Consider the following 25,959-nt stretch of genomic DNA (forward strand, 5'->3'; position numbering starts at 1 on the left):
GCATTTTTCTTTCACTATAATATAATTCTTGAATTTTTCCTTGCATTTCAAGAATACAAACAAAAGTGTGACAGTTCGGGAAATGCTATTTCTGGGATCAAAAAAAAAAAAAACAGGACTAGAGATGATCAATCCCTTACAAGAGATAATCATTGGCTCTCCGGAAGAAACTTATAGGAAATACTGTAGATGACAATAAGACATATTCTCATGCCCCACCCCTTTTTTTTTGTATATATTGTTGTTACTGGACCACATATGGAAAGGTATATTGTTACAGCAGGCTATTGCAAAGGTAAGAAAAATCTGTCATTTTCTGAGCGTGTTCCAGGTATTTTGCTAAGCAAAACAGCATTTCAAAACAGAGTGGAAAGAGGGATTAACTTTGTTGTCTAAAATTACCAGCTTTTACAGTGCAAAACTGTACTTCATAGCTGCATGAATGATGATCTTGATCAGTAGATATGCAAACACTGTCAAGAGCTTGAGACTGGTACAGTAGGCCTGATCAGCAAGGATGCCACAAAGTCCTGTGAACAACCACCCATATTCAGTCCATAAGCAAGTCTAATTCTTCTCATTCTTTCACACGTAAGTGTTTGAAAGGATCGCAGTGTTCTACATAAAGAACTGTTCAGCAGCTAACCGGCAACTGAACGGCCTACATGTAGGACATACACTGTAAGTAAAACTGAAGAAACCTGTTAGGGTATTGTTGAGCATAGGAAACAACAGCCTTTTGAAAAGATGTGGGGAAAGTCTACTTGAGGTCATGTTCTGCTCAGATGAGGGGAAAGCATGTGAATAAGTTATTTCTGCTCTATACTCAGTGCTTGTTGTAAAATTTTCTTAGAACATGGAAGAAGGTCCAGGGGAGGTATTTCACTAGGTGGACCACTGGGAACTATAAAAGCTCCCAACCCCCTGCACCAGAGGCCATTATGAAGGCGCCAAGGGACTTGACTCGAGCTGCTGTTCCCCTCTTCTTTAGACCCCTCTTCTTTAGACCCCACCTCTGGACTTCAGATAAGATATAAAAAGGAAAGGAGGACATTCTCTAAAGTTACTGTGTTTATTGACATCAACAAATAGAAGAGGTCTGGGTAAAAATTTGATGAGACATGCAATTCCAAATAAAGTGTTATTACTATAAATTACACCTAAAGAGCCTGTTGATTGAAACACCTTGGTACACATCAGTCACCCTGCAGATCTGGTAGGAAAGGATGATGTCCTTTGAAAAAACAAAATACTTACAATTTCATTGCACTTGTCTTGGTGCTTGACCAATATAGTAATATTTGATGCAGAGAAAGGAAATGGCTAATGCACTTAGATACCTCTGAATTTTCCGTAATGTGATGCAACTCCAAAAAAGAAGCACTGGTATTTAGTCCATCACGGCTTTATCGCATCATTTACAGGTGGTCCTCCGCTTGGTCTTATTTTCATGCTCTACTATTCTTTTTAGCTCCATTTCTAAATCTATTGTTTTCTGTTTTTTTCTTTTTAGTACCAAAGGCTACAAACTAACATGAGGACTGGAAAGTAATATAAGGTTCATGGGATGTCTGTTGTAAGTCCAGATGGTTGTAAGCTGTATGTCGCAACTTGGTGGGGGGCCTTTATTGGACAACTAATTTGGGGCAGGAGCCATAGCGTCCTTGAAAAGTAACTACCTGGTTTTCCTTTTTCTCTTTGCTGACATCTTTACTCTGTGATTCTTCCTCTCCTGTTGTGTGATGTGACAAACCAGGACTAAGGAAAATGGAGGCAAGAAAAAAAGAGACTAACCAGGTGGGTGACAGGTAAGTGGGGTAGATGTCAAGCAACAAGAAATAGCATGCAGAAGGAATAAACAGAATACAAGAAAAAGTATGAATGATAATGTTAAAAGTCAGGAGGGTATGAACTGGGAGTGTTGAAATGATACAGTGAGTTGAAATAACAAAGACTGTGTCACAGTTAAAGTATTTTAACATACTGGTTTTGCAGTTTCGTAATATAGGGTTTAGCCATACATGAAGGCATTCACTCATTTCTAAAAGTATAAGCACACTTAAAAATGGGGGGAGGGCACGGCGGCGCAGCGGTGGCTTTGGCCTGTGCCCGCTCTCTGGCGGGGCTTACACTGACGCATCCTCTTTGCGCGTCAGGGCCGTCTTTGTAGACCGCATCTTGATTTGCGGCAGCTTTGAAGCGGAGGGCAGGTTATTGGTTGGGTACAGCAGCTGAAAATTCGAGGCACTGTTCGATGAGGCTGACATCTATCTGAGATTTAAAAACTAAACAGTCTCTGACCTCGAGATTCTTTCTTTCCTTCACAGATCATACTGCATGGGTCTATTACGTTCGTACAAGCAACCACCTCTAAAGCTCATTATTTTAAGACGAAGTGCAAGTTCACGGAGTGGTACGGCAGGTAGCGCTGGGAACGTGAATTCAAGCTTCTGTTCAAAACTGGCACAGTATGTGTCTTGTGAGATTGCAGTTGTCTTCTTGTATTCACATGGGTTTCAGGAGAACTGAGGATTCTCAATTGCATGTGCATATATGTGTTTGTGTGTGTGTGTGTGTGTGTTTTGTGAGTGAGAGTGGTTGATTACTGTGTGTTTTCGGGATACGCTCTGGGCCAGTGCAACCCTGCAAGCAGTTATCAATAATTAATGAATGTAAGTTTGTGGGTTAGTTTCATGATTCCACTGCCCACGCTGCCTTCGTTGTTCCCTCCCTAAAGACCACCCTTTGATCAGCATGCAGATACTCTGGGGTCTTGATGAAGTGGAAGTGCACAGTGGTCTAGTCTCTCGTCCGCAGGCATTTTCGCAGTTGCATTAGGATGGTTCATGCTCAGGATGGTGGCTGCTGCCACAGTGCACTGAGACCCATGAGAAGAGGGCTGTTGCTCAGTCACGACGTGAGAACTGCATACAGATGTGAGGGTTGTATGGACCTTAAGGACTCCTAGAAAGGTGACATAGGAAAAAGGGTGATTCAGTGACACTGAAGTTAAAAGTGCCACTTGGTGCATGAGTCATTGTCAGTAATCCAGTTTAGTGAACCAGTGAGAGCTGTTCCTCGTTGGCTGGACTGTTGCTGTCATTCGGTACACTGTATGTCAATGTGTGTGTGTCTGTATGTAGTCTGGCGGTGTCACCCACAGCCTGTTATCTGGGTGAGATCACAGTGAGATGGTGTAACTCAAGAACCTCTGCATCAAACTCCCAGAATGCCTGTGGGCTTAGTTTAAGGGACACCATCACCACACCTTTCCTGATGGATGATCGCCGGATCTGAAAGCCAAGAAGAAACAGGATTAAACATTCACAACATATGTAACTGTTACTGACACAGCAATAACGAATCTGTTGTGTCCTATATAAAGAACCTGATGGTATGTTACTGACCTTCTTGAGGGCTAAGGATGCTATCTGCCCAACTTCACCAGCATTCTCCTAGAGTGGATGGACTTAACTGCAAAGTTGCCCAGAAGATAAAGGCTGAGGAGCAAAGTGTCGCTAAGACTGATCAATCCATGTAACAGGGTGTCTGACACCAGCCCTCCCATGCCCTAACAGAGGTGAATGACACACATTGTCTGAAACCGCTTGTCCTAAGCAGGGTCGCGGTGAGCCGGAGCCTAACCCGGCAACACAGGGCATAAGGCTGGAGGGGGAGGGGACACATCCAGGATGGGATACCAGTCCGTCGCAAGGCACTCCAAGCAGGACTCGAACCACAGACCCACCAGAGAGCAGGCTCTAGCCAAATCCACCCCACCCCCCCTACCAAGGCAGACAAGTACTTCTAAATATCTCTCCATCTTGAGCTTGAGATATCTTAGGTAAGATCCATGTTCATAAAGAAGAGTTAGAATCTCTTAAATGAGGTAAGCACAGTACGCTTACCGGTAGGGTAAAAACTAGACACGATTTGAAGAACTGCACACACAACCAAATGCAGCCTGTGAGAGATCAGGAAAAAACATTTTGTACATGTGTGAATGTCCAGTACAGGGAAGATCTAGTACAAAACTCAGTAAAAGGCTGTCGGATCAGCAGTCGGTGTTACTTTGTACATGTGCCACCGTGTGGATATATACGCAGGCAGCGTGAGTGCCCTGATGTCTATGTTTGGCTTTGCGTGACACACCAGAGGACCTGCTCAGGATCCGCCGTAATGGTTTATCGTGGGTGACTCATCGCTACAGAGTAGGTGTCATCAATCCGGACCTCTGCAGGCTTCTCATCGCTCTGTGATCTCCAGGAGGAGAGCAGATTGAGGAACGTTTTCAGAAGGTCCGTTTTTTCTCCAGTGACGTTAGAGATGTGGAAGATGGGGCACAGTCTGCAGAGAGAGACACCCAAAACACTATTATTTTCCATCATAAATTACAGCATTGCAACTCTTCTTTGATAAGCAGTGACTGAAAAATGGATAAACGCATATTTTCGAGGTGAAACAAGTGAACCTCGAGTCTTGATTTTTCTGCTTGTGTTTGCCATTGCAGCGGAATTCGGCCTCCCCTCTCCGAGCTGACATTGGAAACGGTAATTATGACATTATCCTTGTTCTGCACCAGCGCGCGGATCTTCCTCCATCCTGAAGACTTGAGGAGCCCCAGCAGCGGCTTGAGTGTCTGTCATCCAAGTCGGAATGTATATAGACTTTTTCAACCAAAAAACAATTTGTACCGACTGTGCTGCAATGGCTGTGTAAACCTATCTCTGACCTTGCAAAATGTGAGCCAGACACATATTATCTAGTTCTGTGATAACAAAGACTGGCACATTGAGGGCGAGGGTAAGACCCAGGTCCTCCTTTTCAACCCCACAATCCCAGCATTACTCTCTACCTACAGGGGACAAGAGCAAGTAGCGGTAGGAGAGGGCTTCCAAGCATCTATGATCTGAGCATACTTACCATCAGCTTGCAGAAATCTGGAAGGCGGTCCATCACCCCGAACGCTGTGGTCTTCAGCTACTTCTCATGTTCGGCCAGTTTGATGAAGATAATGACATCGGAAGGCTTCTCGCAAATTTTGGTCTAGGGTGCCACCATGGATATCAGGCTTGTTAACTACCTGACCCTCAAGGTCAAAACACATGATGTCATTGCCCACGCTAATAGTGTGCCCACTTTCAATCTCATGCATGTGGTGGAAAAGCACTTGGCAGGTAAAGCCATGCTCATTATTCCACTCACCATGGGTCAGCACATCCAGCAGGGTGCCCATCCCCGCATCCGCACAGCCCACGACTGCCTCTCTAACGCAGGGACAAGAACGAGATGTCACTGTCAGCTATGCGTTTGAACGGCTGTATGTATTACAAGTACCCAGGATGTGGTTTGTTCTCACACGTTTACCACCGCAGTGGATGCAAACTGCTGAGAAATGGCGCTGCTGTTATACCCTGAAGGAATGTCATCTGAACTGCTTAAAAATGCCGAGGTATATGACCGAAAAACCTGCAAGCTGTGCAGATTGCTTTGGATACGAGCATCTGCATAGTATAGTGTACCTTAAAACTCGTAAGGCAGGCTCTCGGTGGACAGCCCCATATAGTACATATCGTGTCCAGCATGCAGCGTGACAGTTGTCCTCTGCAAGGTTTCATCATGGTGCTCAGGCCTTCTTCAACAGCAATGAAAATGCAACTCGTATATGAACTTCCCAAAGAACTGTGAAAGTCCCGATCACAACAGCTCGTCTCGCTTACCCAAAATTGGCTTTGCCTACCCTGCGGCGGATGAAGTGATCGCGCACACGGGCACGTGCCTCGATCCCCTCCCACAGCAGGACAAGATCAGTGCCCAGCTGCTCACTCAGTGACTGCACTGTAGCAACAGGTGGCTCCCTGTCCGCCTCTGACAGCCGGTAGTCCGCTACATCTGCAGGAGTCATGCATGTCCACATTCAGAAGTCTTCCTGAGCAGCATTAAAAGTCTTGATCAAGTTCACCACAAACCTGATGGATGGGGGCGGGGGGGTTCTTGTGAGAATACCAACAGTGTGCTGCATAAAGATGCATTCAAGAGGAGTTATATGGAAGAAAAAGGAAGTTAAAACCACACTTGCTGCTTCACCAGTTGACTGCAGAACAGGAATAACATAACTTGATCCTATTTTCTAGATGATGACCTTTTGAACCCTTCGACTGGACCACGAGATCATGGACCAACAGGGAGGAGAAACAGGGAGAGCTGGTGGTATAGTAGTTAGCGCTATTCCCTCCGGGTTCAGATGTTGCAGGTTTGATTCCCACCTCCAACTGTAGTACCCTTAAGCAAGATACTTACCCTAAATTGCTCCAGTGAAAACATCCAGCTGAATAAATAAGCATGAATGGTGGTGTTGTTATTTTTAGAGCTCACATGGTGTGTGACACTGGGAGAAAGGGGTTTATTTCAAACCGGAGCCTAACCCCACAACGTACGCGTTCTCCCGGCAGCCCTCCTCCATCTGCTGCCTGAGCTGCCGTAGCAGTGACTCATACCGCTGTCCGCTAACGCTGACCAATGCCAGCTGCAGGAAGCACAGCAAGAAGGCAAGTCTTTATTAAGATACAAAGGAGGGCTGCATGCCTGCTGCGAAATAAGCCCAGTGGAACGAGAACAGCTGAACAAGCATGAGGAGAAAGCAGAACAGAGACAGACAAGGAACAGAGAAAGACAGGTGCATGATGTTCAGGATAAGAAGGGGGAGGGGGGGTGTGGGGGTGACTGCGTTGACTCATTATTTGTAGTCACGGCAACAACACAGCGAAACTAACCACATTAGATACCCAGAAAACATACGGTCTGTTTGCAGCTGCGGGGGAAGTGCAGCCGGCTGTCACCAGCCCAGTCACACAGGAGCAGGGAAAGGCATTAATAATCTTCTTCAGTCAGTCCTTTATTAATAAATTGGTTAATCAGTTTATTAATACCCATACCACACTCACTGTGTTGTTTGCAACAAATGGATACATATAGGGCTATTGTACTTCAGTCTCAATTTTACACTTCCAGGAGAGGATCACGATGTCAAAGCGTGTATTGTCAAATGTACTTTATCCATGGATGCATTTAAGGAGAGCTGGGAGTCCGATGCAAATAGCCACACCACAGTGTAACAGGTATGTAAACGCGCTGCAGGAGTACAGGATGACACGTGAGTCACAGTGCAGTGCGTTGAAACTAGGTTCCGTTGAACTGCCAGGACAAGGATCCTCCTCCTAGTGCCAGCTGACACCTTTCCCATAACTAAGATAAACGCCTGAGGGATACGTTACAGTGCAGGCGTCCCAGAAATAGTGGTCCAGCTTGAAATGTTCACCTCGGCAATGCGTAAACTGCAGTTTCCCAGATGAACTTGACTTTTCTTTTGGAGAGCTGTCAGCTGGGTAATAATGCAAATACAATGTTTTGTTGAATTCTCTTATAAGATTTTTTTTTTTTTTTTTTTTTTTTTAAAAAAAAACTTGGTTCATTGGGGGGGGGTGTGGTGGTGCAGCGAGTTCAGCCAGGGCCCACTGTGTGGTGGGTCTAGGGTTCAAGCCCTGCTTGGGGTGCTTTGCGAGGGACTGATGTCCCATGTGGGATGTGTCTCCTCCCCCTTAGCCCTGTGCCCTGTGTGGTCGGATTAGGCTCCAGCTCGCCATGCCCCCTGCTTGGGACAAGTGGTTGTTGCTGAGGGATGGAATTTGGCTCATCTGGTGGAAAGTACATTTCCATTTTAGTCATTTAACTGACACTTTTCTCCAAAGTGATTTAGTGTTAAGGTTACAATTATTTACCCATTTATACAGCTTGGTAATTTTACTGGAGTAATTGATGGTAGCCTTAGTACATTGCTCAAGGGGGCAACAGCCTGTAGGTGGGGATTAAACCTGCAACCTTTGGATCCAAAGGCAGTAGCTCTAACCACTACGCTACCGGAATGTAACAAATTAACTGTGCTTTACAATCACGCATCGGCATCCAAGTCCCTTTCTGTTCATGCACATACACATTGACTGAAACCGCTTGTCCCAAGCAGGGTCGCGGCAAGCCAGAGCCTAACCCTGCAACACAGGGTGCAAGGCTGGAGGAGGAGGGGACACACCTAGGCCGTCACAGGGCACCCCAATCGGGACTCGAACCCCAGACCCACCAGAGAGCAGGCACAGGTCAAACCTGCTGCACTACCGTATCCCTTAGTCTGTTGATTTAATGCACTCATATTTTTCTGTGAGGTGTTCATTGCTTTGGAGAAAAGTGTCTGATAAATGAATAAATGTAAATATGCAATTGCAAGGGAACAGCTCTTTCCGTACAACTATACACCGGTGGGAGCTACGTGGTCTCAACCTGAGGATTCACAGAGAATTACCTGTGCAAACCACTTAACCGTTACTTCCATTGGATCATGTTTGGCAATATAGTTAAAGCGCCATCAACTCGGGTTCGAGACTTGATGAATTAAAGATCTAAAAAGACATCGGTTTTGTGCTAGTTTGGCTAACTCTTCCAGTGTCATCCACATTGTTGCTGTCACCGTATCAAGCCACCTCATTGCGGGTCTTCCTCTTCTCCTTGTTCCTTCAATCTTTCCGGTCATGACATCCTTCTCTAATGATCGTTCTCTTCTGGCGAAAGTATGATAGGCGTAATTTCATTGACTGAGCTTCGAGTGACATGATCGGCTTTATCTCTTCTACAATCGACTTGCGTGTTCTTCCAGCAGTCCATGGAACACGCAATATCCTTCTCCGACACCAAAGTTCGAATGAATCTATCTTCTTTCTGTCTTGTTTGACACTATAAGGCAGGTTAATACTTACCTGTAGCTTGGAGACGGACCTATGTGTAATTTAACAGATTGGCTACATGATAAGAAGTATTTGACAATGTGAAGACTGTTGTATTTTTTATTGTTTGAGTTGGTGTTGCTGATGTTGTGTGAAAAGGTGTTGTTTCTATTTGGCTGTCAACTTGTAATTGCTGATGAATGATTGGAATTGAGTTTTAATTGTACAATTTGGAATGCGATTTATAGAACTGCCACTAGATGTCCATACGTTAATTACGTTCTTTGTTTTTTGCGTAAATGCCAGAGTAGTAGGGGAGAAGAGTTTTGCCTCAGAGTGTACAAGTGGAGCGACGGATGTTTGTTGGTATTTTAATTAAATGCAACGTTTTTATTAGAAACCCCGGAGTCGGTCTCGTAATTTGCAAACTTGAGAAGCTGCAACGGGGTTCGTGACAGCAACAAAGACCTTAACACTCCGTCTCACGTGAAAAGGCCTGTTCCAACTTGGTTTGACTGAAAGAAGTAATTGGATCTTTGCAATAAGTTGTAGTACAATAGCAGTGGCCATCCCTTATCCTGGAGATTCACACGCTGTATGGGTTTGGGTTCCAGCCTCTACCTCATCAGATACAACAAGGAGTTACCAGGGTGGAACAGTGGCGCCTGTGTACAGCATTGACAGTACAGTACAGGACAGTGAATTAAAAGTCGACTAAAACATTCCGATAGCTACAGTTCAAGTTGTCGGCTAGTAAGATGCACTCGGTGTGTTATTTAAACGATATTAGGGCCATATTCCGAGTCGGGGACACGCGTTCCTCAATGCAAGCTGCACCTGGTGGACTGCACACTCCCACAGTATTGATATTGTTGATTAATATCAATTGGTTGATTGATATTCAAACCAACAACACGCATTAAGCGCTGATGATGTCACCTTGACTGCTGATGAAACGTTTGCAGCGGAAACATCTGAATCAACAACCTGAGCTACAAACACCACCACTCTTTTCTACCATTGCTAACACTCCCACAGCTGCGCTCTGGTGCGAACATGCAAGTGTCAACCAAGTGGGAACAGTGCGGTGGGCGCCGCAGCGGGAGTTTAACCCCGTTCGGTGCTGCTAACTGCCAACATCCGTCGAGCTTCCTAAACGTGGGCAACAGGTGGAGGTAGTGCGCTGGCTGCGGTGCCGATGGAGTGGCTTCGGTATCCACCAGCTGACTAACCTATTTCAGATGAATGGGGAAAAGGAGGAAACTCATCTTCAAAATGCTACACAGCCAACATCCAGATGTTTCACCTTCACGATTTGAGACATATAATAGCAGGCAAAATTATCTGAGATCGAGCTCATAACGAGCAAATGCGTCTGGGTCCAGGTAAAGCAAATATGCAGAGCTATGCAGATTTTTTTTTTTTTTTTTTTTTAAATCTTTCTAGCAGTAATGAAATGGACTGCATGGACTGAAGCACTAAAATGATCTTTCCATTTATATTGATGAGCGTGTTAATATGTATACTCTGCTCCTGTGAGTTCACTCAGCGAATGAGACGAAAGCCTTTGTGTGTCAGCGTAGGGTGCAGAAAGAACATGGACCTGGTGAGAAAGCTGACTAAGCTGGCAAATAGACCGTTCTTCATCCCTTACATAAGTCAAAAGTTACGTACAGTACTGTGCAAAAGTTTTCGGCACTCGGGGAAAAAAGCTCTAAAGTGAGAATGATTTCCAAAATAATGTTAGATATTTCTTTTTAAGTATGCTCCAATGTGCCTTTAAAATCAAAATACTGACATTTTAAAAACATTAATAGACCAGGTAACAGTATCGTACTTTTTCCTCTGCAGTTTTAAATTACTTAAGATACGCTGAGTGACTACGGACATGTCCTACACTATGACACTCGCTGTGCAAATAAATTCATTTTTATTAATCTTTGTTTTAATTTTTTATTTAATTGTTCACTATTATTTAACCAATGGGGGTGCGGTGGCGCAGTGGGCTGCTCTCCGGTGGGTCTGGGGTTCGAGTCCCGCTTGGGGTGCCTTGCGATGGACTGGCGTCCCGTCCTGGGTGTGTCCCCTCCCCCTCCGGCCTTACGCCCTGTGTTACCGGGTTGGCTCTGGTTCCCCGTGACCCCGTATGGGACAAGCGGTTCTGAAAAGTGTGTGTGTGTGTGTGTGTGCTCTTAATTAATAAACTTCCCACAAAGCTCAGTAACCATCCGTCGTCAACAAGCGCTTGTCCCGAGGACGACCACCTCGTGTCTTGTTGCTACGCTCACTCTTGCCATGGTTTAAGATCTGAGAGTTAAACTGCCACATCTGACAAAACCTCACATTTTCGGTGCGGTTGTCCTGCGCCCAGTTTTATTCCCTCTATACAGCTCTTTCTGCTTCGGTTAATCAGTTTGCCACACAATGACCTCAAGTTCTCTATTTGGAAAGTGGTCTTTTACTATTTTACTTACTTTCTTTAACGACATACAAAACCCTTACTATAACACTCTAATTTTTTACAAAAGGAATGCTTGGAAATCTAAAATATGCTCTTTCCCACTGACACTAATGCAGAAGACATTAAATCACCATCTAGAACATATATTTTTGTGAAACATTTAAGTGCCTAAGACTTCTGCACAGCACTGTCTGTCAGATTCCCGCCTTCCTCCCCCACCATTCAACACAACATTAATAATTCTTCCATCTTAGTTATTGCACCTTGACATTTCTTCATTATTATTGTCGTTTTCATGCCACCTGCTCCTTTCACGCGCTCCTTTCCGTGCAGCATCCTTCACTATCGTATTCACAGTCGATACGGCTAAACCCGGTTCCCATGCTGTAGACGATAATCTTTGTCGACCTTCATACTTCCGTATTATTTTCAATTTCACCTCCAAATCGATTGCTGTACACTTGTGAGATGTTTCTCGTTTTGCGTCACACGCACGTTTACCACCAGGCATTCTAACTAATGAAATAGGTAAAAAATATGGGGAAAAACACACTAGACTAATGCGAGGAGATTCATTCACGGCTCAAAACACGCAGGAACTGGGAAGATGCAGCTTCCTGCCTTGTCTGGCTACGCCGACTTGCGCTCAACGTATTTCAGATGTTTTGCATAAGTGCTGTCCTTAAATACCGTGTACGCCGGGAATTTTTTCCGCAAATCCGGATTTACGTAAGTCAGATATACGTAAGTAGAGGGGCGTCTCTATTGGAGTTTGCACTGTAAGGCCCTCTTTCCCTTCTCATAATTACCTGATTGTGTTCCTCATGATCTTAGTTATGGAAACGTTTCACAGTTCTGCATAAATACCGTATCAGATGACTTGTGTACGGACCGTACTACTGCCTGTAAGAAGTGAATGTATCAAAAGAGCTTTGTCCTGCTGTCCCAGTGCAGCAGCTGCTGGAGGAAAGCCCTTCATTTCGATGGCAGCGCTCAGGCCTTCGGTCGCCCTGCCACCCACACGGGTCTCAGCATCCACGAGGGTCGGAGGGTGGGGAGATGCCAGTGTGGGCCATTTGCTCTACATTGTACTACTGAACGTCACAGTGTATCCTGGCTACTTTGGAATTAGTCACATCGTGGCTCTAAATACTTATAGTAAACATCTGACATTTTTTTGAGGCTGATTTAAAAAAGAAAAAGAAAAAAAAAAAAACACTCGGTTCATTTTCAGACGGAAAATTTTCTCCTCTGCAACATTACTGCACAATAACTTTTTTTTTTTTTTTGCAGCGTTATTACATCAAGTTCTTGTTATTTTCCTGACGTTCCAGACTTAGAAAGATTAAATTTAAAACTGAACAACAAGAATAAATGAAACACACCCGAATCATCAGTAATGTTGTGCTGTTTAAAAAAATAAAATATATACGTGATCTTTGCAAACATATTTTGTCTGACATGGCAGTGTTGCGGTACAGTTGCACAGCCCATTATTTGTAGCGATTTAAGAAATGCACAGATCTCTTTACTGGATAACGCAGATCTCCACGTCCGAATCTCCGCAAACCGCTGTCTCATGCTTTCCACTCCCCACTCCATTCACTTTTGACCCCTTTTTTTCTCTTCCATGTGATTGGTCAGCTTTCCGTTAACTCTGTGCAAGGGACATCTGATTGGTTCGCGTTTCGCATGTTGGCAGGAGCCACGCCCATCTCTGACAGCCTTTAACTTTATAATAAGAACCACGAGTGAAAGCTCCGCTGGCCGGACGTCTGCAGTAATACAGTGAACATGAGCGTAAGTACGAAATGCATGAATATGGCTTCGCTGAGTCTTTTCAGAGAAATGTGATATATGTTTTATCAAAGCCATAAATGCTACACTTCTACCACACTTAAGTAAATTAGTCAGTAAAATTTGGGGATTAAGTGAAATTTTATTTTACATAGTTTTTACCCAGAGAAAAAAGTGATATTGATATATTTTTCTCTACATTCATTGGGTAGTGTGTACGTGTCCTTCGCAGGAGTAACATTGTGTCTAGTTATACCGCTACTGCGTTGTGTCTCAGCGCTTTTTTCGGGGGTCTCAACGCACCAATCACTTTGTCTTAAAAGAATGAATTACAATACGATGCAATTATGATGACGTCACTCAACTGACTGACGTCACTGCTTTTCATCCCCTTGTATTATTTTAAGAATAGTCTCAAGATCTTAAAAGCAACTGATTATTAGATCTTAAGACCGTTCTTAAAATGGCTGAGTTTGCAGTAGTTTACTCAACATCCTCTAAATCTGATTTTAAAGAAGCATTTGAGAAAAGGTCATGTGGTAGAAAACTGAGCAACAGCCCTTTCCGCTGCTCCCTTGGTTACCAGAGTAAAGAGGGAAGTTCACTGTGGAAGGGAGCAGTTTGTCTTCAGTGCACCATGAGGTGTGGCACTGAGCTCCGCGCAGCTGTCCAGCAAGAAAACGTCCTTGGCCCTCACTGATCACAGACCTCTTCCATATATCCTGGAAGAACAAAAGTGTCCCTTTTTTTGGCGTGTCGGTGAAGATGACATTCCCCCCATTTCGGTCTCTCTCCGTCGATGTGAGACGTGAGCACATATGTGCTGATCGCTGCACACCGGGGTGTGGTGGAAGGCTCACTGCGGAGTGTAACGTAGGCGTTAAATGCTGCTTGTTAGGGTCTACATCTCCAGTAAACCAGTCTTCATGTATATTTGAGTAACCGTGTTTTATTATTAATGTAACCTTGTTGCAAATTATAGAGGTGTGTGGGTACACGTTGATGGCATCCTCACCCCTTGGGAAAAAGAAAGCTGGAGAAGGTAGATATTTCAGTGATTTAGTTTGGTTTCTGTGGAGTTGAGGAATTTTACAGCTCCGGGTTTGCAAGTTGTATAAATAGTATAAGAAATCACCTTGAGTGAAGAGGTGTTGGCTAAACACTACTAGTTTCCATTGTTAGTCGCTTTGGAGAAAAGCATCCGTTAAAGGGATGAATGTCAATGCGAATGATATGCCGTGCAGTTGAGCGGACCTGCGTGAGCAAGTGGAACGTGCTCGTTTTTACTATAGTAAGCGTTCCACTGTTTCCTTTGTGCACAGCGTAGGGCCCGAAATGTGTCCTTCATTCTCAGCCGGTTGCCTCCATGCACATTTTTCGTTGTGGAGTGTGGCTAAACCAACTCAGTAGCGGCTAAGGCCACACACTTGTGACCTAGGGATTGTGGCTTCGAGTCCCAGAAAGGAATTTGAGCTCATCTGCCGACTTGAACATTCGTAATCTAGAAGCAAGAAACCATCAGAGAACATTTCCAGCCAAAGCAGTAACCTGATGTGGATACGACTGGCTGTAAAGAAGCAAAATACCATTCTTAATACCGTGGTAACTTGAAAATTGTCCGCTGCAGTCCACCCTCACCCCATCCTTAAGCGAGTGGAGTGAGGGAGTTTTCGCTCTTCATTCCAGGGTGGGACCTGGCGTTAACGTATGAGTACGTGGCGCTTTGACCACTCTTACATCATGCAGGGTTACCATTCACCGTTTCCCCTGAGTGTGTAGCACTCCCCTCCTCAGTTTGTCCCGCTTTTATTTAAGATATGCACATCTTTTTAACAAAAGTCTTAATAGAAAGTAACAATTTATGGATTATTGTATCCCTGTTGGTCCGGCTTCAACATTTTCCTAACCCAGCACCAACCGTCGTTCTTGGGTTCAGTCCATTGACACTTTCCCGGAATTTTCCGTTTGTGAGACTGACAAAAATGCTTTAATCGATGGCGGTTCAATAACACTGCGAAAGATCTCCCAAGCTTTGCAGCAGTGCGAGGCGGAATGAACCCGACTGACCTAGACGACGCGTGAAAAATCACAACCCCTTTAGCAAAATTTCTCAGCCTCTTCTTTTTATTTATTTGTTTTAAATAGACGTATATGTCCGCTGCAAGACCATTAAAATATAATGTTTTAACTAACTTAGTTAATTGCGTGTAGCTCAAGGGCAAGTTACATTTCCTGAGTACCACAGATCTCTTTGCGTAATTACATTTCCAAAGTAAGTTACCCTAACCCTCCTCATGTGCTGCTTCGTACTGTGCTGAGAGCAGAGCAGCATTTGGAACGGTGCTTGGCCCACTCTCTCGACCCGGAGCGGGGGAGCGCAGCCAAGCCCAGCCCTGTAGAATACAGTAGGGCTGGGGGGACTCACATGGAAAGAATGTGCTGTCGTCAACCTCTCCCCTTCTCTCTGCAGATATATTGAGAACTTGCGCCTTGGCCAGCTCTTGGCTCGCTCTTATTTTCTCCCCTATCCCCATTTTAGGATCTTGCATTCTTTAAGGCAGGCAGTGTTTAGTCTGTCTCTACTTCAGCTCTGAATCACTGAAGTTGATGACATTCAGCTAAATGTACGCACTACATTTCTGGATCCTCAAGCGCCAAGCACCGCCTAGCTGGTAATAACGGAGCACCCCTGGACAACTTGTGTGGATATGTTTTGCGCGTGCTGAAGTGCGGTGTACTCGCGGCTGTCATCAGGACGGGAAGCAGCCACTGTGCCCGTCGTACCACATGCGCCGAGAGCAAACGTGATTCTGTTCAGTTTGGACCGGGACCCGTCTTCGTCTTCACCCAGCATTGATCGTTTTACCCGCTGTTCTGGAAAATATTGCTTTACTGGAGTTTTTTTTTTTTCCCCCGGCCTATAATTTCATGCAGGAATATTTATAGCACTCCTCTAAATCATTGGAAAAAAATGTGCCGTGAACAGATTTAGAGTTTTGATCGTGTCCCTCCATATGTTTAAAAAAAGGGTGAGTGAGAGAAATATTGGATACAGATGTAAAACTTCTCTGACCAGTATCCTTCATTTGCCGTATCACATTTCAGCCCTTACCAGTGGCTGCCAACAAATGGGAGACTCAGAATGAGCCACACTGAGCAGCAGGGTAAAAGCAGCACTCTAACCCTCTGCACTTCTGTCTAGTTGAACTCTACAAGATCACGAATCAACTTCCCCGTCTTGTAAGGATCTTCAGCTGTAATTATTTATAGTGAAATCATGTCCAAGAAGCAGCAGAGCAGCGTATTGCTAGAAACGGAATTGGGAACTCTTTGATACCATCTCCAGCTTTATGGGATTCAATGCGTCACGTGAGCTTGTCCCGTACGCATGTCTAGTCAGTGGCGGTTTCAGCACTGCTGTGTGTGTGTTCACTCTAGAGTGTGGTGATGTGAAAGTTCTGCAAAATATATTTTTTTTCCCTATTAGACTTATAAATCTCAGTAAGGAGGGGATGCAGTAGCGTAGCAGGTTTGCCTTGGTCCTGCTTTCTGGTGGATCTGGGGTTTGAGTCCCGCCTGGGGTGCCTTGTAATAGACTGGCATCCCATCCTGGGTGTGTCCCCTCCCCCTCCAGCCTTATGCCCTGTGTTGCTGGCTTAGGCTCCGGCTCACCCTGACCCTGCTCGGGACAAGCAGCTTCAGCCTGTGTGTGTGTGTGTGTGTGTGTGTGTGTGTGTGTGTATTTAATAAGTGAAAAAGACATCTTTTTCCAGTGTTAAATTTGCAATTTGTCTGGGAACTGTCAAACACCAAAAACACGTAACAAGCATGTTTAGGGAAATCAAGACTGTGTGATTGTCCACAGGGTGTCTTCGTGAAGAACATGTCCTTCAAGGTGGGGCAGACCTTGACAATCACAGGGGTCGCTAAGCCAGATGCCACAAAGTGAGTCACTGTGATTTTTATTTTTTTTTTTTTTTTTTACCATGTACCTCAAGAGGTACTGAGCTTGTGGTTCAACTCCTTCTTAAAGTGTCACTCCTGAAGTTATCATGTAGAACCAATGTTCAAATCCTTCCATACATCCTACCCTGTGTGACCACAGTTTTGCTGTCAACGTTGGACATGGCGAGGACAATGTTGTCCTGCACTTGAATCCACGTTTTGATGCTCATGGGGACCAGCGTACCGTAGTCTGCAACTCCTATCAGGGGGGTAACTGGTGTGAGGAACTCAGAGAGGGTAATTTCCCCTTCCAGCAGGGGGAGGAGTTCAAGGTGAGCACTAACATTAAGTTTCTCGTTAAAAATTTTGCCTCGACTATGGCGAAAGTGGACTAAGAATGCAGTTACAGTTATTTTGTCTCATGTTTTCTTCTCTGTTCTTTTATCTCAATTGTTCCTTTCAGATTATGGTTACATTTACCAGCCAGGAATTTCAAGTGACTCTGCCAGATGGCTTCGTGATCCAGTTCCCGAACCGCTCAGGCGATGAGAAGTTCCAGTACATGAATTTTGACGGAGAAATGAGGGTCCACAGCATTGAAATCAAGTAGACCAGCCGTGGTGAATCTGGACAGTCCCTGTTTAGGCTCTCCAAAAACACCTAACTGTTGTGACGTCTGTCCTGTTGACGCCAGACCGCTTGCCAGCCCTTAACTAACGTTATTGCTTTGTATGACTTATATGCTTCTCGGCAACACACACTTCATGTTACAGTCTGTTCAGGACGAGTTCAGCATTAGAAACAGTATTAACGGCCACTGAAGGTAGGCGCTGAACCAGGCTGGCCCACAGAAGTAAGGTTCATAAGACCCATTAGAAGACTGTCCATTTGGTTTGGGATGAATGTGGCCGAGGGCACGAGGAATCTCTTTGGCTCTCTCAGAGTGGTAGACTTTAGTGCAGGATGTTGTGTCTTGGTGCTCCTGAACCTGTGGCAACCATTCCAGACTTGTTCCTTGATCATTTAATAAAAGTCCAAAAGCTTTTGTCTTTGATAAAGGCTGTTTGTTGCATAGCTCTGTGTCTCAGCTCAATACGATGAGTGTGGAGCCAGACTGGCAGAGTCCTTAAAGACCACTGCTCAGCCCTGCTGAGGAATTTCACAGAGAAGGATCACGTCCCAGATGGGTAAGGGGTCAAGTCAGGACCTTCAGAACCAATTCCAGCACACAGACGAGTTAGAAAGCCAAGGAGGCACACGATGACACACATTAATATGCTAATCACTTGCAGAGAATCTTGACTAATGTAGACTTGTTAGAGCACTGACATGCACAAAGGAGCCTTCTAAAGAGCAACACTTTGGAGTGAGGACAGCACTGCATATGTTCATTCTCTCGAAGTTATTTTAATGACCAGTAGGAGGCAGGCAAGCAGCGTTAGCTAAAGATGCCTTTTGTTCCTACCAGTTCAGTAACACTGTCAGCAAATCATTGTCATCCCTGTCCTTATGACTTTTGTCTTGTGTGCATTTGGAATAGAATGTTATCTTCATGGAAAATGAGCGTACAGCCAATTAGATTATTAAATCTGAATCAGAAGCAGATTAGTGCTGATCTGCGCCGAGAGAGACGGAGATGTCGGTTTCAGGCCATCCCACACACTCTTGCAGGCCACCAAAATGACAGCAACACAAAGAGTGGGAGGATTTTACAGAAAGAGAATTCTGGGCACTACTGCAGGAAAGATGCTCCAGGTACAAGAATACATACATTTCTTTTTTTAATGGGATCGATCTGCGGTAAGTCTAAGAGATGTCTATATAGAAACTAAATCTGATTTTCGTTTATTGATCAACAACTCGAAAAGAAAGACACGTTACATACAGTATTCGATTGTGTTACTGTGATGTACTGTATACAGCATATTATTCAAAAATCACAGGGTCGTGGTGTGGAGACAACGGGCGCCGCAATGGTTTGTTGAAAAACTCCATTCCTTGGAAACAAGGACGTCGCAGTCCAACTTGATAGTATAAAGTGATTGGTACCATAGTCCATTGCAGCTACGAAGGGCCTCCTTTCGCTCTCCTCTACTTGTGTTTCAGGAGGGACTCCTCTGCGAGCGCAAGGAAGGAGAAGAAATTAGTGCTACTTCTCACGAGAAAGAGATAGAGGGAGGGCATACAGGAGGGTGCTTACGGGCATAGTCGTGCGGGGACATCGCTGTGTTAATGATCGCATTGAAGTGATCCAGCCAGTCTTTCTGGTCTCCCTCTGACTCACAGGTAAACAGGTAACAGCGTTTTGGTGTATCCAGGGTGATTCCGTGTTTCCATGCCCCATTAGACTCGGTGCCCTTTGGAAGCCCCAGACCGGCACTGTAGCCATTGTCCTTGTGGCCTAGGAACACCTCTCCTTTAGGGAAAGCATCCTGAGTAGGACACGGTGGTACAGCAAAGGGTTAATCAGGGAGGTAGGTGGACCATCTGCCCCAACCAGGATACCTGAAGCCTTATGACTGAAGCCGCAAAACACCTCTAGGTTCAAATCCCTGATCACACATGTTGAAAGTGTTTCAGAACAGTGTTGCACTTAAAATACATGTTCGCTTAGCATCAGTTTTCAGTTTCACTGAAAACAAAACAGAACCTCTTCAGCAACTACTTCAAGAATGCGCTTATGGCAGGAGCAGTGGCATTAAAATCTAGCCCCACTGCTCCTCTTCTTAATTTTGGCATAATTACACTCCACTGGAAAAATTTACTAGGCTTCCTGTCAAGAATGTTGTAATCATTTTAATTTAGGTGCATGACATTTTTTTTTTTCCCCCCCAGTATTTCCTTCCTTGTTCGTACCACGTTTACTGAAACTGGATTTAAAAAAGTCCTCTCCTTACCAGTAAAATATAGGAGGCAATGTAGTAGTATTACATCTACACAGCTAAAATACTTAGTTTTTTCCCCTAATTTCTACATTTCTCTTTTTTCTAATAATTGTGTTGCTTAGTTGAATTTCAAGTTCACCTGTTTATACAGTAGGTTATTTTACAGGTAGGTGAAGTTCAGTTTAGCGTAAAGCTTGGTCAAAGGCACTACAGCAGCATTCAAGATTGAGTGACCTCACCATTTTATCCGCTGCCTGAAGTATTTGTCACTGTACTTATACTGTATTACACTATAATATATATATGTAGTATATGTATAAATACAGGGTCACACGGTCACGCAGCTACCTTGCAGCACATGGGTGGTGTGAGACAACACGTGTTTGATCCCCATTCCGATCTGTCTGTCTGGAGATTGTATGTTCTCCCTGCATTTATGTGGGTTTGCTCTGGTTTCCTCCCACAGTCCAAAGAAATTCAGTTCAGGTGAATTGGTGACTATAATTTTCCCTTATTGTGTGTGCATGTGTGCATGCGTGACTACCCTGCAATGGACCGGCATCCCATCCAGGGTGCATCCCCCTGAGCCTTGCGCACAATCCTTCCACGACCCTGCTTCAGGACATGTGGGTGTTCAAATTGGATTGATAGATGGATATTTTTTTAATTTAAAAAAATCCTTCTCTCCCTTCCAAAATCACTCTTTACGTTGCTCCTAAATTGAAAGTGGCTGCACCTGGTGCTTCCTTCCCCCCCTTAATGAGCTGTCAGTCTCGAGAATGGGGTTTGGCCAGGTTCCACACGGCTACAGTGCACTCTGTACACTGGTAAAGGAAGCCTTAGCTGTGACTGTCTGTGCCTGTTGATATGCAGGGTCTCTGTCTCACCAAAGGATCACAGAAGTACAACAGCCGCCTCTTGTCCAACGTGAACCAGCGCTTCTTGAAGCTCTCCGTTTTCTGTAGCGGCGATAAAGGCACAGGGAGGTGACAGTTAAGCACAGGTCTGTTGTTACACGCTGCTTTTCCATCTCTCCTACCCTTATCTCAGGACATCCCTGCTGGCTGAGCCATGCCTAGCCACTCCGGCATTGCGCCGCTTCCCCCAGCGTGACAGCATCTTGCCTTTGGTCCTGTCTTCTCCATGAACCCCTCCTTCAGGAAGTTCCTTGGGAGTCTTTTCAAGAGCTGAGAGATTTGCACATAATAAACAGTGACTGAGCTTGTACACTAGCAGTGTGAAAAATGGAGCTGTATGGCAGATGATGGGGGAGACACAGGAGACAAAAGTTGCAACTAGCAAACTAGAAATATGAAGAGATCAGACTAAACCAACCTCCTGATCACCTTCTGCTGGAAAAGCTAATTTGAGCCATTTGAACTGAACTGCCCTGATGGTGTTGAACCAGTCCACGATCTCCTGCGAAGAAGAGTGATAACGGTCAGCTCTAGGAACAAGAAAAACGGCTGAAAGAAGACGTGTTGCTGAGCACTCCTGCTGCCAAACTCACCTTGCCATCCTCGTGGTAGAGGAAGAGGTTGCGGGTTCGGTGTTCCTTCTGGTAGGTGATCTGTAAGCCGTTGCGGTGGCCAATTTTTTCCGGTTGGAAGGTGGGATTCATGGTTTCCACGTTGATCACCGCTTTGGGGTCTTTCTCCTTGGTTTCCATGAGAAGAAGTGGACAAAGGTGTCAGGAGGAATGGATGCGAACACGCGAAATGCGGTGTTTGCAGATCAGGCTGCATATGTTGGCGTTTAGATCCTGCACAGCTGGGAAATACGTGAACTTCGCTCGCAAACATGTTTGTGGGAAGGTTGTTCATAAATAAGGGTTCACCTCTGTACTGCAGCCACCACTTTTGTAACATGTTGAAGTGCAGTTCAGTCTGCAGTCATGCTATCCAGACCAGGGGCCAAGAAGACTAAAGTTTGCAATCTCGTCTATACTGAGAAGAAAAAAAGGGTGCTTGAAACCCACATCACCAAACGAGAAGATATCAGGTTCTGGTGACAGCGAAATGTGACTTTGAACACAGAAGGTGGAAAGGGAGAAAGAAAACACCTTTAGACCACACTGTAGAGATTAGTGACAAGCAGCAGTATGCAGTGTTTAAACATTCCAGCTGAGGTTACTGAGACTCACGTCTTCCTTCGGGTAGTATTTCAGTTTGCCGTCCTTCTCTCTGAGAACAAACTTCCGTTTTAAGAAAAGGCCGTTGTCACGGCCCAGCTTCATCAGCCAGCCTTCCCTCACCTCTGTACATAGACATAACAGGGATGAGATAAACATCAGAAAGTGCACGGATCTCACAAAGTGCAACACCTCCTCAGCCAAATCGAACTCCCGTTGGCCCAGGTTCTGCATTCCAGGGCTTCTCGGCGCTCACCCTCCTGGTAGCTCTGCTTTTTCATGGGATCCACAAATTCTTGCCGCTCATACTTGGCCTTGACCCACTCTTCCTTCAGCACTCTGCCCAGCAAATGAGATCAGGATGTCAGCACTCACCCCGCAAACAGGCTCTAAAGAACAAGCAAGCCACCTTCCGAGGCCTTTTAAGCAAATTCTTGCTTTTTAAAGAATCCTGGAAGGATCCTCATTTCATATCTTGAATCTTATGGTATCCTTCACCGTTTGCGTCCCAAGAAGATACCGTAGGGTTCCACTGAAACCTTCCACACAACTTGCAGGTGCAGAGACCTGTTGCACTTGGACACAGATTCTGAACTTTGGTTTTGGAGTCACTGTGACAGTCACAGAGGACTGGGATCGATTTCCCCGTAACTCAGAATACTTCAGATGCAGTCAATATACTGTACTTTAACACTGAACCTTGTGCTCCTGTATAACTTGGACTGCGTTCTGTGTCACGTCCAGAACTCACAAATAAATCGCAGCCGATATGATAAATTGCACTGGACTTCATTACTTCTGATTCGACCGGTGGGACTGGCAGGTGGCGTGGCGACTAAGGTACCGCAATCATCAATTGGCCACAAGCTCAGACCCAGCAGGCATTATGGTGTTATAGAAACTTCAGTTAGCTGTTACAGTGCACGGTGAGATGGCTGAAGGTTGGTCTTTACTCACTGGCAATCGTTACGTCTGGGCCTGTAGTAGTAGATTGGCATGACGACTTCATATTTGGCCTTTGCTGCCGCATTCCCGTTTTCTGCCAGGGTCTGAATAACAGGGAGCCAAATCAAGGGGAAATGTCTGAGCCAAATAGGAATCACTTGAGAAATATTTGGCTTATGAGCTGCTACGTGTCCCCAAGTGCCCTTATAAAAGAGTGGACAGCTGCATTGTCAGACATCAACAGGTCCCACAGCAGATAGTAAGAGACATATTAACACACTACATTTACATGCATTCATTTAGCAGAAGCTTTTCTCCAAAGCAACATATACCTCATATAAAATACAATGTGTTCATTACATTAGGAGAAAGAGACATAGTTGCAGACCCGTGAGTCTTAAGTACAGTTAATTCTTTTCACCATATGAACCAACGCTCATCACACGAGTAGCAGCATAAAACATCGACGATTCCTGATCACCTTCCTAGTAATTTTTTTTTTTTTTGAGATACATATAAACATTTACATGACATTACAGGAGCAGCTGCGTGAAGGATTGATCCGGGCATGAGCTTGAAGTTATATACCCACTCTCTGTTTTAAATAATGGGTTTTGTTACTGTTGATAAACCTATAAATGAGGAAGGAGTTAGTCTAGCAGTAACGATGTAACCCACCCTAGAAGGTTGCTCAGAACTTGCTTTTTACGGTCACTAGCAGCAGTATTTGGAGGATAATGGCATCACTGTTGCCCTTTGGAGGAAAAGCTACCAAATTCCTGCATAGCTGTGCTCACGACCAGCGCCTACCTTCAGCTCAGGGACCTCCCAGCTGGACAGGTGCTTCACCTTGTTTGCAGGCAGAATTTTCTTATGTATAATGGAACAAGCTTGACAGAGGAGCACGCCCAGAGAAGTGGAACCCCACTGTGGCCCTGAGGAAAGGTGAGGGAGGCAGCGGTTGGTGCCAGTTACACATCCTATATGCATGTCCATGTCATGGCTTTTTTTTTACCAGCACTGAGTGAACAAAACACGTGGGAAACCAAAAACTGGAGGTGGATTTTTTTTAAAAAAAAAAAAAAACACATGCAACTAGTCGCTTGACAAAAGTCAGGGACTGGATACAAGTATTTCATGAGGCAAGAAGCCCTGCAAGATTGTTATCACCTGATTCCAGTCAATATGAAGGAAGTTTCTTTTTTCCTCATAATTAACTTCACATAGCTCTCATACTTCACCCTGCGTCATGCTAAACATTTGTCTGCGATGTCTGACACCTGGCCAAAGTACACATTTCAGAAGTCCAACTTCCTGCTTTCTTTTCGTTATTATCTCATTTCAAGAGCTAGATTTTCAACATGGGGTTACAGGAAGATTGATACGGAGGAGGCAGCAGCGTCCTTTTCCCAGAACTCCGTGCAGAGATCCTGCATGCGCTGTCATGTCGGTAAGCATCCTAACACAGGCCTGCGTTCATCAGCATGAGCAAAATGCAAAATGTGGAAATAATCTTTCTCCACTTATGATTAATCTTGCAAGCTACACAACCATAAAAAGAGGAAACAGTGACACCAATTACCCAATTAACTTGGAGACCAAATGTATAATCATCATAATTAAATATATGTTGTAGTTATCTGTTGAAGCTGTACCGTCGGGTACCGTGTCTAATATTAACACATCCCATAGTTAAAACAGTGGCCTTATTCGTATTTCTGATGTTCTTTTTAACTGTACAACTGCATGACAAACATTTAACATGGCATCATGGTCATGGTCTGTTTTTGAAGAAATCAAAGCCTTGTCAGTCTTCTGACTGTAACAAGTTCTTGCTTTCTCTTGCAGAGGAACATCCTCGACAGATATAAACCCACAACATTATTTTTTTTTTACTTAGGGTGCTCTAGATTAAAGTAAATCAGGTAGAATGATCTTTTTGCAATCCCAATTTGGGAAGATGACATCCAGCAGACCTCAACAGTCAATTTAAAGAGGGGCAGCTGATGCAGTGGTCAGATCTGCTGCCTTTGGACCCAAAGGTCCCAGGTTTGAATCCCACCTCCAGCTGTAGTACCCTGGAGCAAGGTATGTACCCTGAAACTTCTCCAATAAAATTACCCAGTTGTGTAACTGGTTATGTTGTAAGTTGCTTTGGAGGAAAGTGTTAAATGAGTGAATGTGGAGGGTAATGCAACTTGAAAGAGGCTATGTTTATGAGTAGGTCAGTTATACTCATGAGGCAAATCAAGTGAGTGCAAGAATTGTGGTGGTGTCAGGGTCATGCATACTGGCCCTCAGTTAGAGGAGCTGTGTGTGTACAGCCCACACATGGAGCCTTGAACTCAGTTCGGAGACACTGGTTACTTTCATCAGTCTGAGATGATGCCATTTCTAAACTTTCTGAGCATTTTGGTTTCTACGAGACAGTCCTGGACCAAAGAATTTCTGCCATTTTCACTCAGGTAAAAATGCGCAACTCGAAGGTGAAGTGTGTTTATGCCTTTCACCAAGAAAAGGAGCCTTTGCATGTCTTATAAAGTAAAGTAGTTCTTAAGAACGGGTTTTACTCACCGAGCGACCCGCAGTCCGCGCACGCCTCGTTTCCCGGCTGCGAAAGAACATGTTTTATAAGATCGCTCGCGCTCTCGTCTTCCGCGGCCATCGCCCCGGCCCGCGCGCGCCGAGCCCTCCGCTCCTGAACGCGCAGCTCGCGCAGCTTGAGCTGCTCTTCCGCACCCGCGACTTTCCCGTCGCGCGCCTTTCATCCTCTTCTGCCTGAGCAAATGTGACACGCCTACCGAGTTACACACACACACATATATATATATATATATATATATCACACACACACACACACACACTTTAACTTGAAGGGCCAAGACGTGCCACAGTGCAAAGTGTGACTTACTGCATCCTTCTCAGCGCCTGTCAAAACTGCTCCGGAGTCTCCTGCACATAGTAGTAGTAGTAATAATAATAATAATAATAATAATAATAATAATAATAATAATGCTTTTAATC

The 25,959-nt window shown here is 44.8% G+C and overlaps 2 protein-coding genes and 1 pseudogene across 2 annotated transcripts; 1 reads left to right on the plus strand and 2 right to left on the minus strand.

Moving 5' to 3' along the window:
• Positions 1-2,691: 2,691 nt before the first annotated feature.
• On the minus strand, positions 2,692-6,971 carry LOC108925939 (GTP-binding protein 1-like; annotated as a pseudogene).
• A 5,999-nt stretch (positions 6,972-12,970) lies between these two features.
• lgals2a (lectin, galactoside-binding, soluble, 2a) lies at positions 12,971-18,007 on the plus strand. Its single transcript, XM_018738312.1, has 4 exons — positions 12,971-13,032; positions 16,895-16,974; positions 17,135-17,306; positions 17,438-18,007. The coding sequence occupies exons 1-4, from the start codon at positions 13,027-13,029 to the stop codon at positions 17,582-17,584; spliced, it is 405 nt and encodes a 134-aa protein (XP_018593828.1). The 5' UTR covers positions 12,971-13,026; the 3' UTR covers positions 17,585-18,007.
• Positions 18,008-18,803: 796 nt separating this feature from the next.
• Positions 18,804-25,655, minus strand: LOC108925942 (arf-GAP with dual PH domain-containing protein 1-like). The gene is made up of 11 exons (XM_018738315.2): positions 25,510-25,655; positions 23,746-23,870; positions 22,948-23,039; positions 22,247-22,329; positions 22,003-22,115; positions 21,370-21,516; positions 21,195-21,278; positions 20,984-21,046; positions 20,747-20,818; positions 19,175-19,406; positions 18,804-19,091 (listed from the first exon to the last, which is right to left on the minus strand). The coding sequence occupies exons 1-11, from the start codon at positions 25,598-25,600 to the stop codon at positions 19,066-19,068; spliced, it is 1,128 nt and encodes a 375-aa protein (XP_018593831.2). The 5' UTR covers positions 25,601-25,655; the 3' UTR covers positions 18,804-19,065.
• Positions 25,656-25,959: the final 304 nt, after the last annotated feature.

Source organism: Scleropages formosus, chromosome 3 (assembly GCF_900964775.1).
Source record: "Scleropages formosus chromosome 3, fSclFor1.1, whole genome shotgun sequence".
Classification (NCBI taxonomy): domain Eukaryota; kingdom Metazoa; phylum Chordata; class Actinopteri; order Osteoglossiformes; family Osteoglossidae; genus Scleropages; species Scleropages formosus.

Coding starts and splice junctions, on each gene's coding strand:
- lgals2a (XM_018738312.1), top strand. Junction 16,975..17,134: donor GCTAAGCCAGATGCCACAAA/GTGAGTCACTGT, acceptor GTGTGACCACAG/TTTTGCTGTCAACGTTGGAC. Junction 17,307..17,437: donor AGCAGGGGGAGGAGTTCAAG/GTGAGCACTAAC, acceptor TGTTCCTTTCAG/ATTATGGTTACATTTACCAG.
- LOC108925942 (XM_018738315.2), bottom strand. CDS start 25,600: ATGGCCGCGGAAGACGAGAGCGCGAGCGATCTTATAAAACATGTTCTT. Junction 23,040..23,745: donor GGGAGGTCCCTGAGCTGAAG/GTAGGCGCTGGT, acceptor CCTGTTATTCAG/ACCCTGGCAGAAAACGGGAA. Junction 21,517..22,002: donor AATACTACCCGAAGGAAGAC/GTGAGTCTCAGT, acceptor ATGGAAACCAAG/GAGAAAGACCCCAAAGCGGT.